This window comes from Ictalurus furcatus, chromosome 2 (assembly GCF_023375685.1).
Source record: "Ictalurus furcatus strain D&B chromosome 2, Billie_1.0, whole genome shotgun sequence".
Lineage (NCBI taxonomy): Eukaryota > Metazoa > Chordata > Actinopteri > Siluriformes > Ictaluridae > Ictalurus > Ictalurus furcatus.
In genome coordinates, this window is record NC_071256.1 from 55268 (window position 1) to 72370 (window position 17103).

The following is a 17103-nucleotide window of genomic DNA, read 5'->3' on the forward strand; positions in this document are numbered from 1 at the left end:
ACACACACACACACACATTTCTGCATCTGCTTTTTAATTGCAAAGATTACAAAATAACCAAAAATATACACACATGTATAAATTTATATTTATAATGTACATTCAGACACTGTTCATCACTTACAGTGCATCCGGAAAGTATTCACAGCGCGTCACCTTTTCCACATTGTGTTATGTTACAGTCTTATTCCAAAATGGATTCAATTCATTATTTTCCTCAAAATTCTACAAACAATACCCCATAATGACAACGTGAAAGAAGTTTGTTTGAAATATTTGCAAATTTATTAAAAATAAAAAACAAAAAAAGCACATGTACAGAAGTATTCACACCCTTTGCCATGACACTCAAAATTGAGCTCAGGTGCATCCTGTTTCCACTGATCATCCTTCAGATGTTTCTACAACGTGATTGGAGTCCACCTGTGGTAAATTCAGTTGATTGGGCATGATTTGGAAAGGCACACACCTGTCTATATAAGGTCCCACAGTTAACACTGCACGTCAGAACACAAACCAAGCCATGAAGTCCAAGAAACTGTCTGGAGACCGCCGAGATAGGATTGTATCGAGGCACAGATCTGGGGAAGGGTACAGAAACATTTCTGCAGCACTGAAGGTCCCAATGAGCACAGTGGCCTCCATCATCCGTAAATGGAAGAAGTCTGGAACCAGCAGGACTCTTCCTAGAGCTGGCGATCTCTGTAGAGATCTGAAATTGGCTGTGCACCGACGCTCCACATCCAATCTGATGGAGCTTGAGAGGTCCTGCAAAGAAGAATGGGAGAAACTGCCCAGAAATAGGTGTGCCAAGCTTGTAGCATCATTCTCAAAAAGACTTGAGGCTGTAATCGGTGCCAAAGGTGCGTCAACAAAGTATTGAGCAAAGGCTGTGAATACTTATGTACATGTGCTTTTTTGTTTTTTATTTTTAATAAATTTGCAAATATTTCAAACAAACTTCTTTCACGTTGTCATTATGGGGCATTGTTTTTAGAATTTTGAGGAAAATAATGAATTGAATCCATTTTGGAATAAGGCTGTAACATAACAAAATGTGGAAAAGGTGACGCGCTGTGAATACTTTCTGGATGCACTGTACTACTGCCCCACACCGTACTACTGCCTTCTCTCTGTCCCACACTGATGATGTCATCACTATCTGGAGAAACGTCTCCTAGTGGCGATGTCAGCAGTGTCCATGTGAGCAGGATGAGTAGAGGCCAAGCAGGATGAAGCTGTCGAGCAGCAGGACGCAGTAGATACAGCGCTGTGTGTGGAGACTCGGCGCTCGCTGCAGTTGTGTGAGCAGAACCGCCAGCAGCAGGAAGAAGGCTCCGATGTTCAGAACCAGGAACAAACGTATGTAGGAGACAGAGATGGATGCTTTGGTCCCGCCCTCGGCCGCTGCAGTGTAGACTTCTTTAAACACGGGTCCTTTTATGACCCTGGCCTTCTTGCCCCTGTGTGCATCTCCATCATCACTGTTTCTCTCTCGCCTCTGCGCTCCCTGCTGCTTCTCTCCGGCTTCATTCAAGCGATTTCCAGTCGCTTTCTTTGATCCCTTCACTTTTCCCGGCTTCTTAGTAACTGAGAACATCTTCTCCACAGCTGCTGCCACCTTCTTCTTCATCTTCCTCCTCTTTTCCGAGGTCTTCTTAAGTCGTTCTCTGATTTTGTGGAATCCCTCAGCATTGAGGATGCGCGTCTTTACACGGGGCTCTAGCTGCTGGAAGATGGGTTTGATGCGCCGGAGGTTTTGCTCCACCAGGTTAACGTAGTCCTGCACCTCTTCCAGGGGGCGCTCCTGCACCGCCGCCACCCGCTCAAACACTATCTTCTCCAATTTGTCCTTCAGCACCATGGCAAACAGGGGTTTGCTGGGGTTCTCTGATGTCAGGACGTGGATGGTGAAGGTATGGTCTCGTGTGGTCAGGTGGACATCGATCCTCTCCGAGTCTCCACGCAGGCTGAAGCTGAGAACATCGATATCCGGGCCAAAGAACACATAGGCAATGCGGGTGTGCGGGAAGCGGAGCGACATAGTCACGTTAACATAGTGAGAGCCGTTGTAAGGGTAGCCGTTTGGGTATGTCCAGTATGCTGTATCAGCTTCCCCGCTGTAGCCCGTGTCGTCCCTCCACATCATGGTGTACTTGTCCTGTCCGTGCTGGACAAAGGCACCGTGGACGCCATCTCTCGCCATGGTGTGCTGGAAGGGGAAGTCTGTGTTGTGGAAGAAGGCACTGATGCTGTGGGCAGGGCTTTCGGCGTCCAGGTGCACGTGGTCCAGGAGCAGCAGAAGGTCAGGTTGGAGAAGGACAAGGTTTCTCTGCAAGTTCTTGATCTTGAGTGCTGGGCTGTATGCTGCCCGTCCCTCACCACGGATAAACACAATACCGTGACGCTCTAGCGCCGCCTCCACACGACCCTCGCAGTCTGCTGCAGCACCGTACTTATACTTTGACCACTTGGAGTCACACGTCTCAGTCACCTGACCTTCCCAGGGTGAGAAGCAGGCACGGTCGTTGGAGGAGGCGAACAGAACGGCGTTGTTGAGGAGTGTGTACTTGGGGCCATATAACGCCTCAGTGATGAAGGGGAAACCTCTGGGTGCGAAGGTGAACGAGTTCTGGTCAGGATGCTCATGTCCGGCATTGAAATTCTTCCAGCCGCGGATCCACTGGCTGTAGCGCCGCTGGTGCACGATGTCGAAGATGGCGCGGCCACCCAGTTTCCCTGACTTAAATGACAGGAAAGAATGATTCGTCCCTGCAGGCAGACCGCCTCCATACGTCACCACGCCCCAGTCCTCAAAATAGTGCAGACGCGGCATTCCAAAATCTGGAGGGGGCGTGGCTTTGACACCAGGATCATACCTGCACACAGAGAAACACACAAAGAGACGGTCAGTAGGAAATACCCGCGTGTGTGTGTGTGTGTGTGTGTGTGTGTGTGTGTACCAGATGAACTCGGTGTGTAATGTACACCACTTCTGTCCCCGTGATGGCTGTCCCGGTCCGTCCTGCACGCGGTGGTGTCGTATCTGTTCAGCCAGGAAGTTAGCGTGGCCATTCCTCAGGATGTAGCGATCAAGGAACCCCAGCTGACTCTCTGGGCCGTAAAACCAGTTGTAGTTTGAGTCACCGATGGCAACATTCCTCCGGAAACCTGAACACATGTAACACACGTCATGAACACTTTGCTAAAATAATTAACACTGACGTTCTACAGACTCCTTATGAGATGAGGACATGGTTCTACACTGCAGCATTCACACTAGGGCCTGGATGATATATCAAAAAATATCACGATATCTTCACGATACACAACACGCATCCCAATATATTTTTTAGCTGAGGTTTTGCTAACAAAGTGCAGATAATGCTACAGGCTCAGAGATATTTATACAGCGTTTATAGAAATGAAAGTATTTCATTGAAGAAAAGAAGGACACAGCACCTTGCACAAGTATTCACCCACCTGTGAACTTTTCCCCACTGTGTAGTGTTACAGCCTCGACTGAAATGGCCTAAATTGGGGATTTAATGTCCTGAATCTACACAAAACATCCCATAATAGTGGAGTCTCACTCATGGTTTCTTCCTCATGTTGTCTCAGGCTCGCTCATTAGGGGGAAATTTATATCCATATCCAGATTTCTGTAAAGCTGCATTGTGAACATGTCCATACTTAAAAGTGCTATATAAATAAAACTGAACTGAATTGGACTGAACTGAATTGGACTGAATTGGACACACCACAAAGCTGGACTTTATGGAAGAATGGTGAGAAGAAAGACAATATCGAAATTATTATTTAAGAAGCCAAATAGAATTCTGTTTGGAGACTCAGCATTTATATGGGAGAAGGTTCTGTGGTCTGGAGCTCTGGCCTCGGAACAAAACCCAAACCATGTTTTAACAGATGATTTGGTGACTACAGGATGATGGACACACACACACACACACACATATTGTGGTACCTGGCAGCAGTGTCCTGTAGAGGAAGTCGAAATGTTTGAGGAGCCAGGGGTGTGTGAAGTGTGAGATGTTGAAGTGTCTCTGCAGCAGGAAGATGTACTGGAACAGAGAACGCGTGCTGTAGGTTCCATACGCAACACCTTCATACAGAGAACCGTCCACCACGGAACGCAGCATGACCAGCGCCTTCTCCATAATCGCCATCACCTGCTGAACAAACACATAGGCCTCCTGTAGACAGCCTACACACACACACAGACACACACACACACACACCAGGGTCAGTATACACACACACACACACACCAGGGTCAGTATACACACACACACACACACACACACACACACACACACACACACACCAGGGTCAGTATACACACACACACACACACACACACACACACCAGGGTCAGTATACACACACACACACACACACACACACACACACACCAGGGGCAGTATACACACACACACACACATACACACACCAGGGTCAGTATACACACACACACACACAGATACACACACACACACACACCAGGGTCAGTATACACACACACACACACACACACACACACACACCAGGGTCAGTATACACACACACACACACACACACACACACACACCAGGGTCAGTATACACACACACACACACACACACACACACACACACCAGGGTCAGTATACACACACACACACACACACACACACACACACACCAGGGTCAGTATACACACACACACACACATACACACACCAGGGTCAGTATACACACACACACACACAGATACACACACACACACACACCAGGGTCAGTATACACACACACACACACACACACACACACACACCAGGGTCAGTATACACACACACACACACACACACACACACACACCAGGGTCAGTATACACACACACACACACACACACACACACACACACCAGGGTCAGTATACACACACACACACACACACACACACACACACACACACCAGGGTCAGTATACACACACACACACACACACACAGACACACACCAGGGTCAGTATACACACACACACACACACACACACACACACACCAGGGGCAGTATACACACACACACACACACACATACACACACCAGGGTCAGTATACACACACACACACACAGATACACACACACACACACCAGGGTCAGTATACACACACACACACACACACACACACACACACACACACACACCAGGGTCAGTATACACACACACACACACACACACACACACACACACACACACACACACACACCAGGGTCAGTATACACACACACACACACACACACACACACCAGGGTCAGTATACACACACACACACACACACACACACACACCAGGGTCAGTATACACACACACACACACACACACACACACACACACACCAGGGTCAGTATACACACACACACACACACACACACACACACACACACACACACACACACCAGGGTCAGTATACACACACACACACACACACACCAGGGGCAGTATACACACACACACACACACACACACACACCAGGGTCAGTATACACACACACACACACAGATACACACACACACACCAGGGTCAGTATACACACACACACACACACACACACACACACACACACACACACCAGGGTCAGTATACACACACACACACACACACACCAGGGGCAGTATACACACACACACACACACACACACACACACCAGGGTCAGTATACACACACACACACACACAGATACACACACACACACCAGGGTCAGTATACACACACACACACACACACACACACACCAGGGTCAGTATACACACACACACACACACACACACACACACACACACACACACCAGGGGCAGTATACACACACACACACACACACACACACACACCAGGGTCAGTATACACACACACACACACAGATACACACACACACCAGGGGCAGTATACACATAGACACACACGCACACACACATACACACACACACACCAGGGTCAGTATATACACGCACGCACACACACACCAGGGTCAGTATATATATACACACACACACACATATGCGGGAGGCGGTGTGTGTGTGTGTGTGTGTACTGACCCTGGTTGAGCAGAATGAGGGAGGCGGTCAGCAGGGCGACGCAGTTGGTTGGTTGGTGGTTGTGGAGGAACTGGAAGCTCCACCCCCTCTGCAGTGATTTGTCATACATGTAGAGGGAGGTGTTTCCCAGCACTTGCAGGTAACGTTCCTGCTCCACCTCACTCAGGAACTCAAACAGGAAGTCATATGCCGTTGCAAAACCCACCAGAGAGTGAGCCATCGGAACCTCGTCCCATGGAGCATCCTTCACCAGCCTACACACACACACAAACACACATAAACCAGGGTCAGTATACACACACACACATAATAGGGTCAGTATACACACACACACACACACACACACACAAACACACATAAACCAGGGTCAGTATACACACACACACACATAATAGGGTCAGTATACACACACACACACACAAACACACATAAACCAGGGTCAGTATACACACACACACACACATTCCAGGGTCAGTATACACACACACACATACATACACACATAAACCAGGGTCAGTATACACACACACACACACACACACACATACCAGGGTCAGTATACACACACACACATACATACACACATAAGCCAGGGTCAGTATACACACACACACAAATACCAGGATCAGTGTACACACACACACATACATACACACACACACACACACACACACACACACCAGGGTCAGTATATATGTACACACACACACACATACATACACACACACACACGGTGTACACACACACACACACACACACACACACCAGGGTCAGTATATATGTACACACACACACACACACACACACATACATACACACGGTGTACACACACACACACACACACACCAGAGTCAGTATACACACACAGACACCAGGATCAGTATACACACACACACACACGGTGTATACAGACACACACATCAACGTCAGTACACACACACACACACACATTATATATATATATATATACATATATACATATATATATATATATATATAAATAGACATGCATACACATACTGTATATAGACACACACAGACACATACTTTATGATGCTCATAAATGCAGTTTTAAATCATGTGTCTGTACTGTGTGTGTAACGTGTGTTTGTGTAACGTGTGTAACTTGTGTGTTTGTGTACTGTGTGTGTAACGTGTGTATAGTGTGTGTGTGTTTGTGTACTGTGTGTGTAACGTGTGTATAGTGTGTGTGTTTGTGTACTGTGTGTGTACTGTGTGTGTAACGTGTATAGTGTGTGTTTGTGTACTGTGTGTGTACAGTGTGTGTAACGTGTGTATAGTGTGTGTGTTTGTGTACTGTGTGTGTACTGTGTGTGTAATGTGTGTATAGTGTGTGTCTGTGTACTGTGTGTGTAACGTGTGTATAGTGTGTGTGTTTGTGTACTGTGTGTGTAACGTGTGTATAGTGTGTGTCTTTGTGTACTGTATGTGTACTGTGTGTGTAACGTGTGTATAGTGTGTGTGTTTGTGTAATGTGTGTGTACTGTGTGTGTAACGTGTGTATAGTGTGTGTGTGTTTGTGTACTGTGTGTGTAACGTGTGTATAGTGTGTGTGTTTGTGTACTGTGTGTGTACTGTGTGTGTAACGTGTGTATAGTGTGTGTGTTTGTGTAATGTGTGTGTACTGTGTGTGTAACGTGTGTATAGTGTGTGTTTGTGTACTGTGTGTGTAACCTGTGTGTGTTTGTGTACTGTGTGCGTAACGTGTGTATAGTGTGTGTGTTTGTGTACTGTGTGTGTAACGTGTGTATAGTGTGTGTGTTTGTGTACTGTGTGTGTAACGTGTGTGTAACGTGTGTATAGTGTGTGTTTGTGTAATGTGTGTGTACTGTGTGTGTAACGTGTGTATAGTGTGTGTTTGTGTACTGTGTGTGTAACCTGTGTGTGTTTGTGTACTGTGTGCGTAACGTGTGTATAGTGTGTGTGTTTGTGTACTGTGTGTGTAACGTGTGTGTAACGTGTGTATAGTGTGTGTGTTTGTGTAATGTGTGTGTACTGTGTGTGTAACATGTGTATAGTGTGTGTTTGTGTACTGTGTGTGTACTGTGTGTGTAACGTGTGTATAGTGTGTGTGTTTGTGTACTGTGTGTGTAACGTGTGTGTAACGTGTGTATAGTGTGTGTTTGTGTAATGTGTGTGTACTGTGTGTGTAACGTGTGTATAGTGTGTGTTTGTGTACTGTGTGTGTAACCTGTGTGTGTTTGTGTACTGTGTGCGTAACGTGTGTATAGTGTGTGTGTTTGTGTACTGTGTGTGTAACGTGTGTGTAACGTGTGTATAGTGTGTGTGTTTGTGTAATGTGTGTGTACTGTGTGTGTAACGTGTGTATAGTGTGTGTTTGTGTACTGTGTGTGTACAGTGTGTGTAACGTGTGTATAGTGTGTGTGTTTGTGTACTGTGTGTGTAACGTGTGTGTAACGTGTGTATAGTGTGTGTGTTTGTGTAATGTGTGTGTACTGTGTGTATAGTGTGTGTTTGTGTACTGTGTGTGTAACCTGTGTGTGTTTGTGTACTGTGTGCGTAACGTGTGTATAGTGTGTGTGTTTGTGTACTGTGTGTGTAACGTGTGTGTAACGTGTGTATAGTGTGTGTGTTTGTGTACTGTGTGTGTTTCTTTTCCTCTCTGTTACAGATTAAACACTTTTCTGAAGCGGAGTGTGAGATCTGAGACACAGTCTGAGTTAATCAGTCATTAAAGTTAGATAAAAACAGGAAATGAATCAGGAAGAATGTGTTATTTTTTGTCTGTGGTTTCACAGAAAGTGCTGACACAGTGAGAAAATGAAACAGGAAGTGTGTGTGTATGTGTGTGTGTGTGTGTGTGTTGGCAGGAAAATGTCCAATATCAGTGTCCATATCTCATTATTTTATTATTAATGATCATCCTGAAAGCCGCAGAGGATCTGTGGAAAGTGCTGATGTGGAGAAATAATGAAAGAGGATGTGTTTCTGCTGGCCATCTCTCTGTCTCTCATATACACACACACACACACATACACACACACACACACACACACACACACACACACACACACACACACACACACACACACACTTTTGACTGACTTTAGACTTCAGGTCAGTGAGATGTTGTGCGAGACACACCGAGACTGAGCAGAGAGCTGATTGGACAGAAGAGCCTTATACTATATTCAGCATGGTTCTGCCAGATTGGGTGCCAATAGTTTTTTTTCATTCTTTTGGTATTTAGATTTCGGTACATTTCTGCCCAAAGGTATAAAATCTGAAACTGATTCTGACCGTATACAGCTGTGTGCAGGACAGGACACATCATTTCTGTATAAACTGATTTGGGGGCGGGGCTACACATCATCTCAGTTTGTGATGTCACTAAATAAAACAAACTCCACTGCTCTGCACACAGAAACTTTTAGCCATAGCTTAGTTAATGTGAGTGATGGACATACGTTGGTTGCCATGAAATACGTAATGACACGTTATGACAGGTTTGGCTGTTGTTCTGTAAATCAGTGAGACGATGAAGATGTAACCCTTACCCTAGGCACCCTACGTAGGGATCTCCTCCAGAATTAAACACAGCAGGCTTAACGGAATTTTAAAAGGATACTATAATGCAATATAACAATCAGCAATATAACACACACACACACACACACACACACACAGGTTGTGTACCAGCTGGGCTGTGCAGCCATCCGGTCCATGTACTCGCGAGCCAGACTGAGCGCCCCAGTGCGCTGTGGGTAAAGCAGACAGAACAGTGCTAACACACTCAGGTTGTTCCCGTAGATTTCGTTCCAGCGGGCGGAGAATTCGTCAGGGTCTCGTGGTGGGAGGAACTGGGCGGGGTTTGCAAGCATGTCCTCACCAGCACGCCATATCTGCTGAGCCAGTTCAGCGTGAGTGCTCAGTGCCGCCCCTCGCAGCTCAGGCACCGCCTCCCGCCCAAAATACAGCATTGGGTGCCCAAAGTAGCGTCCGCCGATAAAGGGCACTTCACCACCGCTTGGCTCCCAGTCGCTCCGTGCCAACACACACACAGCACTTATGAAGAACACTGTGGGGGCACCGCGTGTGTATGAGCTCATCATGACATCAGCGTGATGTCAGAGTGATGTCATGCTGAAAGACAGAGAGCGCCATTACTGAGACAGTTAAGATTGTGCGTGTGTGCGCGCTTTAACATCCTGAATTCCTGTGGTAATTAAATCCAGCTCTACTGAAAACCACACTAACACACACACACTTTTCCCCTTCAGCTCACAGCATAAGATTTATTTTATGAAAATAATCTAACTATTCTAATATTAGTCATTTTAAGTAAAAGTGTTCCATCATATTTATTCACTGCAGTTTTTATTGGACTTTGGTGGAGATGAAGATCAACCATGATTAAAGTGATTACTCCGTTATATCAACTATAATCCATACAACAATCTTCTTATTCATCATCTTCACCACTGCAATGTCATCTCTTTAAAATCATAAATTAAATCATACTCCATGCCTCATCTGCATAAACCCCACCCACCCAAGCTTCATCTGCATAAACCCCACCTACACAGAGTCTGTGAACATGTGAGACAGGAGGAGAGTTAGACTGGGGGAAGGTGAGACAGGAGGAGAGTTAGATTGAGGGAAGGTGAGACAGGAGGAGGGTGATACTGGTGGAGGTGAGACAGGAGGAGGGTGATACTGGGGGAAGGTGAGACAGGAGGAGAGTTAGATTGGTGGAAGTTGAGACAGGAGGAGGGTGAGACTGGTGGAGGTGAGACAGGAGGAGGGTAAGACTGGGGGAAGGTGAGACAGGAGGAGAGTTAGATTTGGGGAAGGTGAGACAGGAGGAGGGTGAGACTGGTGGAGGTGAGACAGGAGGAGGGTGAGACTGGTGGAGGGGAGACAGGAGGAGGGTGAGACTGGTGGAGGGGAGACAGGAGGAGGGTGAGACTGGTGGATGTGAGACAGGAGGAGACTTAGATTGGGAGAAGGTGAGACAGGAGGAGGGTGAGACTGGTGGAGGTGAGACAGGAGGAGGGTGAGACTGGTGGAGGGGAGACAGGAGGAGGGTGAGACTGGTGGATGTGAGACAGGAGGAGGGTGAGACTGGTGGAGGTGAGACAGGAGGAGGGTGAGACTGGTGGAGGGGAGACAGGAGGAGGGTGAGACTGGTGGAGGGGAGACAGGAGGAGGGTGAGACTGGTGGATGTGAGACAGGAGGAGACTTAGATCGGGGGAAAGTGAGACAGGAGGAGACTTAGATCGGGGGAAAGTGAGACAGGAGGAGACTTAGATCGGGGGAAAGTGAGACAGGAGGAGGGTGAGACTGGTGGAGGTGAGACAGGAGGAGGGTGAGACTGGTGGATGTGAGACAGGAGGAGGGTGAGACTGGTGGAGGGGAGACAGGAGGAGGGTGAGACTGGTGGATGTGAGACAGGAGGAGGGTGAGACTGGTGGATGTGAGACAGGAGGAGACTTAGATCGGGGGAAAGTGAGACAGGAGGAGGGTGAGACTGGTGGAGGTGAGACAGGAGGAGGGTGAGACTGGTGGATGTGAGACAGGAGGAGGGTGAGACTGGTGGAGGGGAGACAGGAGGAGGGTGAGACTGGTGGATGTGAGACAGGAGGAGGGTGAGACTGGTGGAGGGGAGACAGGAGGAGGGTGAGACTAGTGGATGTGAGACAGGAGGAGACTTAGATCGGGGGAAAGTGAGACAGGAGGAGGGTGAGACTGGTGGAGGTGAGACAGGAGGAGGGTGAGACTGGTGGAGGGGAGACAGGAGGAGGGTGAGACTAGTGGATGTGAGACAGGAGGAGACTTAGATCGGGGGAAAGTGAGACAGGAGGAGGGTGAGACTGGTGGAGGTGAGACAGGAGGAGGGTGAGACTGTGGTTTTCTGGCCTCTGCTCCGTATCTCAGCGATGCTGCCAGAAACAACATGGACTCATCACTCATCCAACTCTGATCACTTTTCCACGTTTTTTCCATGAAGCTTCCTGTTTCGATTCTTCTTTCTCTAGTGGTGATATGAGTGTAAACACACATGCAACAAATTTAGACAGCCATGATGTTTTATCTTCTTAGCATAGCACACACACACACAGACAGTCAGAGATGTTTAACCACATTAATCTAAAGGAGACGTTAAAGGAACATGTTTCCAAACCCAGAGCTGAACATCTGCAGTTATCTTCACTTGCTCTGTCCAGCGAGGATCTACGCAGTTTTCACTTTGTTATCTCTAAACATAGGAGCCTTTAACCTGCTACCACGCTCTTTACAGGAACATACAACTACTTTGTGTTAAAAACACACCAACCGACTCATATAGGCTCCACCCACATACACCCCCCCCCCACAGATGATAATAAAATCGATAATTAAAATAACGGACAGCAAATGTCATTATGGATTAGTCGGGTGTGTGATGTCACTTTGAATTAACCCCCCCCCCCCGGGCAGTGGCGTCTCTGTGGATACCCCCCCTTCCCGTCAGTGACATCACTTCATGAAGGTGAAAAACGCATGTCTATACATAAAACCTGTGTGAAAAAAGGAAACAGAGCGAGCTGCTGCTGAGGGAAAAGTGCAGGATCCAGCTCGTCCAAATCATGAGAACGTTTTATATTAAGTGCTACAAACAAACTGGTACATGTATTAAAGTGTATTAACGTGTATTAACGTGTAATGACGTGTACTGACGTGTATTAACGTATATTAATGTATATTAACGTGTAATAACTTGTATTAAAGTGTATTAACGTGTAGTAACGTGTATTAACATGTATTAACGTGTATTGATGTGTATTAACATGTAGTAACGTGTAGTAACGTGTATTGACATGTATTAACGTGTAGTAACGTGTATTAAAATGTAGTAACGTGTAGTAACGTGTATTAAAGTGTATTCACGTGTAGTAACGTGTAGTAACGTGTATTAACATGTATTAACGTGTATTGATGTGTATTAACATGTAGTAACGTGTAGTAACGTGTATTGACGTATTAACGTGTAGTAACGTGTATTAAAATGTAGTAACGTGAAGTAACGTGTATTAAAGTGTATTCACGTGTAGTAACGTGCATTAAAGTGTATTGACGCGTATTAACATGTAGTAACGTGTAGTAACGTGTATTAATGTGTAGTAACGTGTATTAACGCTGCGACAGACGCGTGTGCAGTGTAACGTGTTCCAGACGTGTTTTCTTCAGCACAGAAGTGACATGTTTACGTTTATATCCTTATCTGTAAATGTTATAAACTCACGCCAGTATTATCTATTTTATATAAAGTCTGGTCCTGACAGCGAGCGAGTCTCCGTTACACTCCACTGAACGAGCGCGAGTGCACGCCTGCGCCGCAATCACACAATGACTGACTAAAATATTCATTCTGATCAGATCTGTAGTCTGCTGTGATATTTATTGATATTTATAAAGTAAGTAAGTGTGTGTTTATGAGAGAGTGAGTGTAATGGGGTTAGAAGGTGTAATTTTATATAAACGTAAGAAGTGTGGTACATTTTCAGAATAAAGGAACATGTTAGTGTGTTCAGACGAGTGTGTGTGTGAGTGTGTGTGTTACTGCAGAACATTCAACCTCTTACCCCTTAACACTTCCTCTCTGCTTCTATTTTCATTCTTTAGTGTTTTTAATCTAGTGATTTACCTTCTGCTTTAAAGCGTGTGGACAATCAGCCGTTTTTATTTTAAATATAATGTTAATATTTTAACTCCTCTGCACTGTGTACAGCACAGCACACATATACGTTTAATACCTTTATCATAGCCTTCAGTTTACACAGCGTGTGTGTGTGTGTGTGTGTGTGTGTGTGTGTGTGTGTGTGTGTGTGTGTGAAGGACAACGTCGAGCAGAAGGTCAAATAACACACTTTCTAGAAAAACTACAGAAAATAAATTGGCTTTTTAATCCGACTAATCGATTAATCGAAGAAATAATTGAGGGATTACTTGACTATCAAAGTAATGGTTAGTTGCAGCCCTACTCCACTCACACACATCCTGCCTAGTTACAGACTCCACCTATCCACAGACTCCACCCACATAGACCACACCCACTTACATACTACACCCATTATTCAAACCCCCTCCCCCCACACACACACTTTTCTGTTTACTTTATCCATATGGTGTTTATGTACATGCACATAAACACTCTATTCACACACACACACACACACACACACACTGCCCAACTCTTTAACCACTTCAGAAAACAGGCAGCTGCATGTGTGTGTGTGAGCTCACATTCCTCAGGAAGCCCCCCCCATAACCCTCTGACCTATTCATTCCTGCTGAACCCGCGCACACACACACACACACACACACACACACACACACAGTTTTGGAGTCTTGATTCATTTTAGGCACTTAAAGAAAAACAGATGAAGGAGAGACAGATAGGACAGAGAGGTATATAGAGACAGTGAGATGGAAAGAGAGAGGGAGGGGGAGGGGGGGTGAAGGGGGAGAGGATTCTGTTTTTAATTCTCAGGGTTTCATCACCAGTCTTTCTTTCTGACTGTATTTTTGAATGTTTGGACATTTGTTTCTATTCTATCTGTCTATTTCTGTAGTTATTTTCTAATTTGTTCCAAAAGTCTGTACCCAAGATTTGGCAACAGGCATGTTAATATCTGTCACACCATTTGAATTTGACAGAGAGACAGAGAGAGAGAGAGACAGAGAGAGAGAGAGAGACAGAGACAGAGAGAGAGAGACAGAGAGAGAAACAGAGAGAGAGAGACAGAGAGAGAGACAGAGAGAGAAAGACAGAGAGAGAAACAGAGAGAGAGAGACAGAGAGAGAGACAGAGAGAGAGACAGAGAGAGAGACAGACAGAGAGAGAGAGAGACAGACAGAGAGAGACAGAGAGAGAGAGAGACAGAGAGAGAGAGACAGAGAGAGAGAGAGAGAGAGAGAGAGAGACAGAGAGAGAGAGAGAGACAGAGAGACAGAGAGATTAAAGTTTATGAACACACGGTAGGTAATAAATCAGCACAGCGCCTCTCGGAGGTGAAAGACAGGAAAAATGGAAGAAGAAATGAAATCTCTCTGTAGTATTTCACTCATTAATTATTCATCAGTGTTTAATTATTTAACTTTTTACTAAAACACTATTTAAATTAAATTATTGATGCTGTAACACACCATGATCACCTATAAAGAGGACTGACCCTATCAAATGTTTATTATAATGTAATGACATCTAGAACCGTATTAAGAAGTGTGGTTCTTTAGGGAACTCTCCTGGAGAACCCTGGATTTCTCTTTAAGCTCTGAAAAGAGGAAATGTTGTGCTTCTCAAACTATAATGTTAATTAGAAGCAGGTGCTAATGAACAATAAACTAAAAAGGAACTAAACATGACTTTTTTCTTTTTAAGTTTACAGAAACACTGCTAATGTTTTCTACAGAAGTTTTTACACAGAATAAAGTTTATGGTTTTAACGGTTTGGGGTTTGGTGAAGTGGTTAACCAAAGAGAAGAAACTTTTATTATCCAAACTCTCCCTCTCTCTCTCTCTCTCTCTCTCACACACACACACACACACACATTTCTCATATGTGTCCTTTTAAATCAGTGGTGTTAAAGTGTTGGTGTTAATCACAGTGCAGGAGTTAGAGCTAACCGCTAAAGCTAAACTGATGAATAAAAGTAGAGTAGTTTATAAATCAGTTCTAAACTATTAGTCACTGCTCAGGTCTCGCGCTCAACCCCCGTTATATTATTCCGTTATTAAAGAGAAAAGCAGGAGTTTGTTTATACTCACTTTCTCTCCGGAAGTGCTCAGATGAAACGCCAGCACGCGCCGCACGGAATTCCATTATACAGACACACATTGAAGAAAAGCAGTGTGTGTCAATAAATAACTTCCGGGTAAACACTAACCACTACTTCAAGCATCCGCGCGCATCACTGAGCTCTCGGTAACCGGGTTTATAACCATCTCCCCCGGGACCAGGGTCTGGGGGCTGGGAATGAAACGTCATCGGCCGGGGGGAGGGGGAGGGGGAGGGGGGATCTGCACAGCTCATCCTCTCTCAAAATATTTTTTGTATTGCCAAAGCAACACACAGCAGCAGACCAAGAAAAGTTAGGGTTAGAGTGGATGGGTATTTACACAGAACGTGTGTGTGTGTGTGTGTGTGTGTGTGTGCGCGCATGCGCACCAAATTATATTCTTCTTATCCAGTATGAAGAAAAGGCCAATTTTAGGAAAAGGGGAAATGTCATTTTGATCTGGAGGAGCATGTATTTGGAGAAGGTCCTGACTGTTCAGAGGAGAATCGGCCCACGTTTGGAGACGCGGGAAAAGAGGTGGTAAAAGATAACTGAACCGGATGAGATGGAGATACGTGATGGGAAGGAGACGATGGTGAGGAAGATAGGACATGGCAGTTATATTAAAATATGATATGATAATCAGAGTACTCTTTTAACCAAAAGGATGTTGATTTCTTTGATCTTTACTAAATGAATAAAAATAAAGATTAAATTAATAATTCATGAATGTAACCTTATATATTCCAGTCACGGCCCTCATAGCATCTGAGGTAAGATACGGTCGTGAGGTAAGAGTGGCTACCTGGGCTTGTGAGCAACTGCTGATTGAATAAAATATTTACTAGAGCTCATCCGGGTGTTGGTGTAATTTCTCATTTTACAGGTGAATTTCCACCACATGTCCGTCAGTTAACTGAAACTGATTCAGATCCAGATTCAGATTCAGACTGATTGGAGGAGGGTGCATTAACAGAAAAGTACAAAAGTGAAATGTTTTGAATCATTTAACTCTTCATATTCAGATCAATAACACACAATAAACAAAGTAATGAAACAAGAACAAGTGTTTTTGAGAACGGCTTTATTCACCTGTACTTACATACAGACGACTGAACAAACCAACACACACCACTGACGATCACAACACTGCAAGAGCTCAAAAATTCACGTTTAATGTTCATCTTTACACACACACACACA

At 45.2% G+C, this 17103-nt stretch overlaps 1 protein-coding gene across 2 annotated transcripts; it reads right to left on the reverse strand.

The window, feature by feature from the left end:
- Window positions 1–17: 17 nt before the first annotated feature.
- dse (dermatan sulfate epimerase) lies at window positions 18–16068 on the reverse strand. 2 transcript variants are annotated; one of them, XM_053641038.1, is made up of 6 exons: window positions 15890–16068; window positions 9774–10220; window positions 6096–6349; window positions 3986–4225; window positions 2964–3171; window positions 18–2879 (listed from the first exon to the last, which is right to left on the reverse strand). In XM_053641038.1, exons 2-6 carry the CDS (start codon window positions 10187–10189, stop codon window positions 1190–1192), a joined length of 2808 nt encoding a protein of 935 aa, XP_053497013.1. In that variant the 5' UTR covers window positions 10190–10220; window positions 15890–16068; the 3' UTR covers window positions 18–1189. The 2 variants fall into 2 exon arrangements, with proteins under 2 accessions (XP_053497013.1, XP_053497022.1); XM_053641047.1 differs by lacking the exon at window positions 9774–10220 and having other exon boundaries at window positions 15890–16067.
- Between the last annotated feature and the right edge of the window lie 1035 nt (window positions 16069–17103).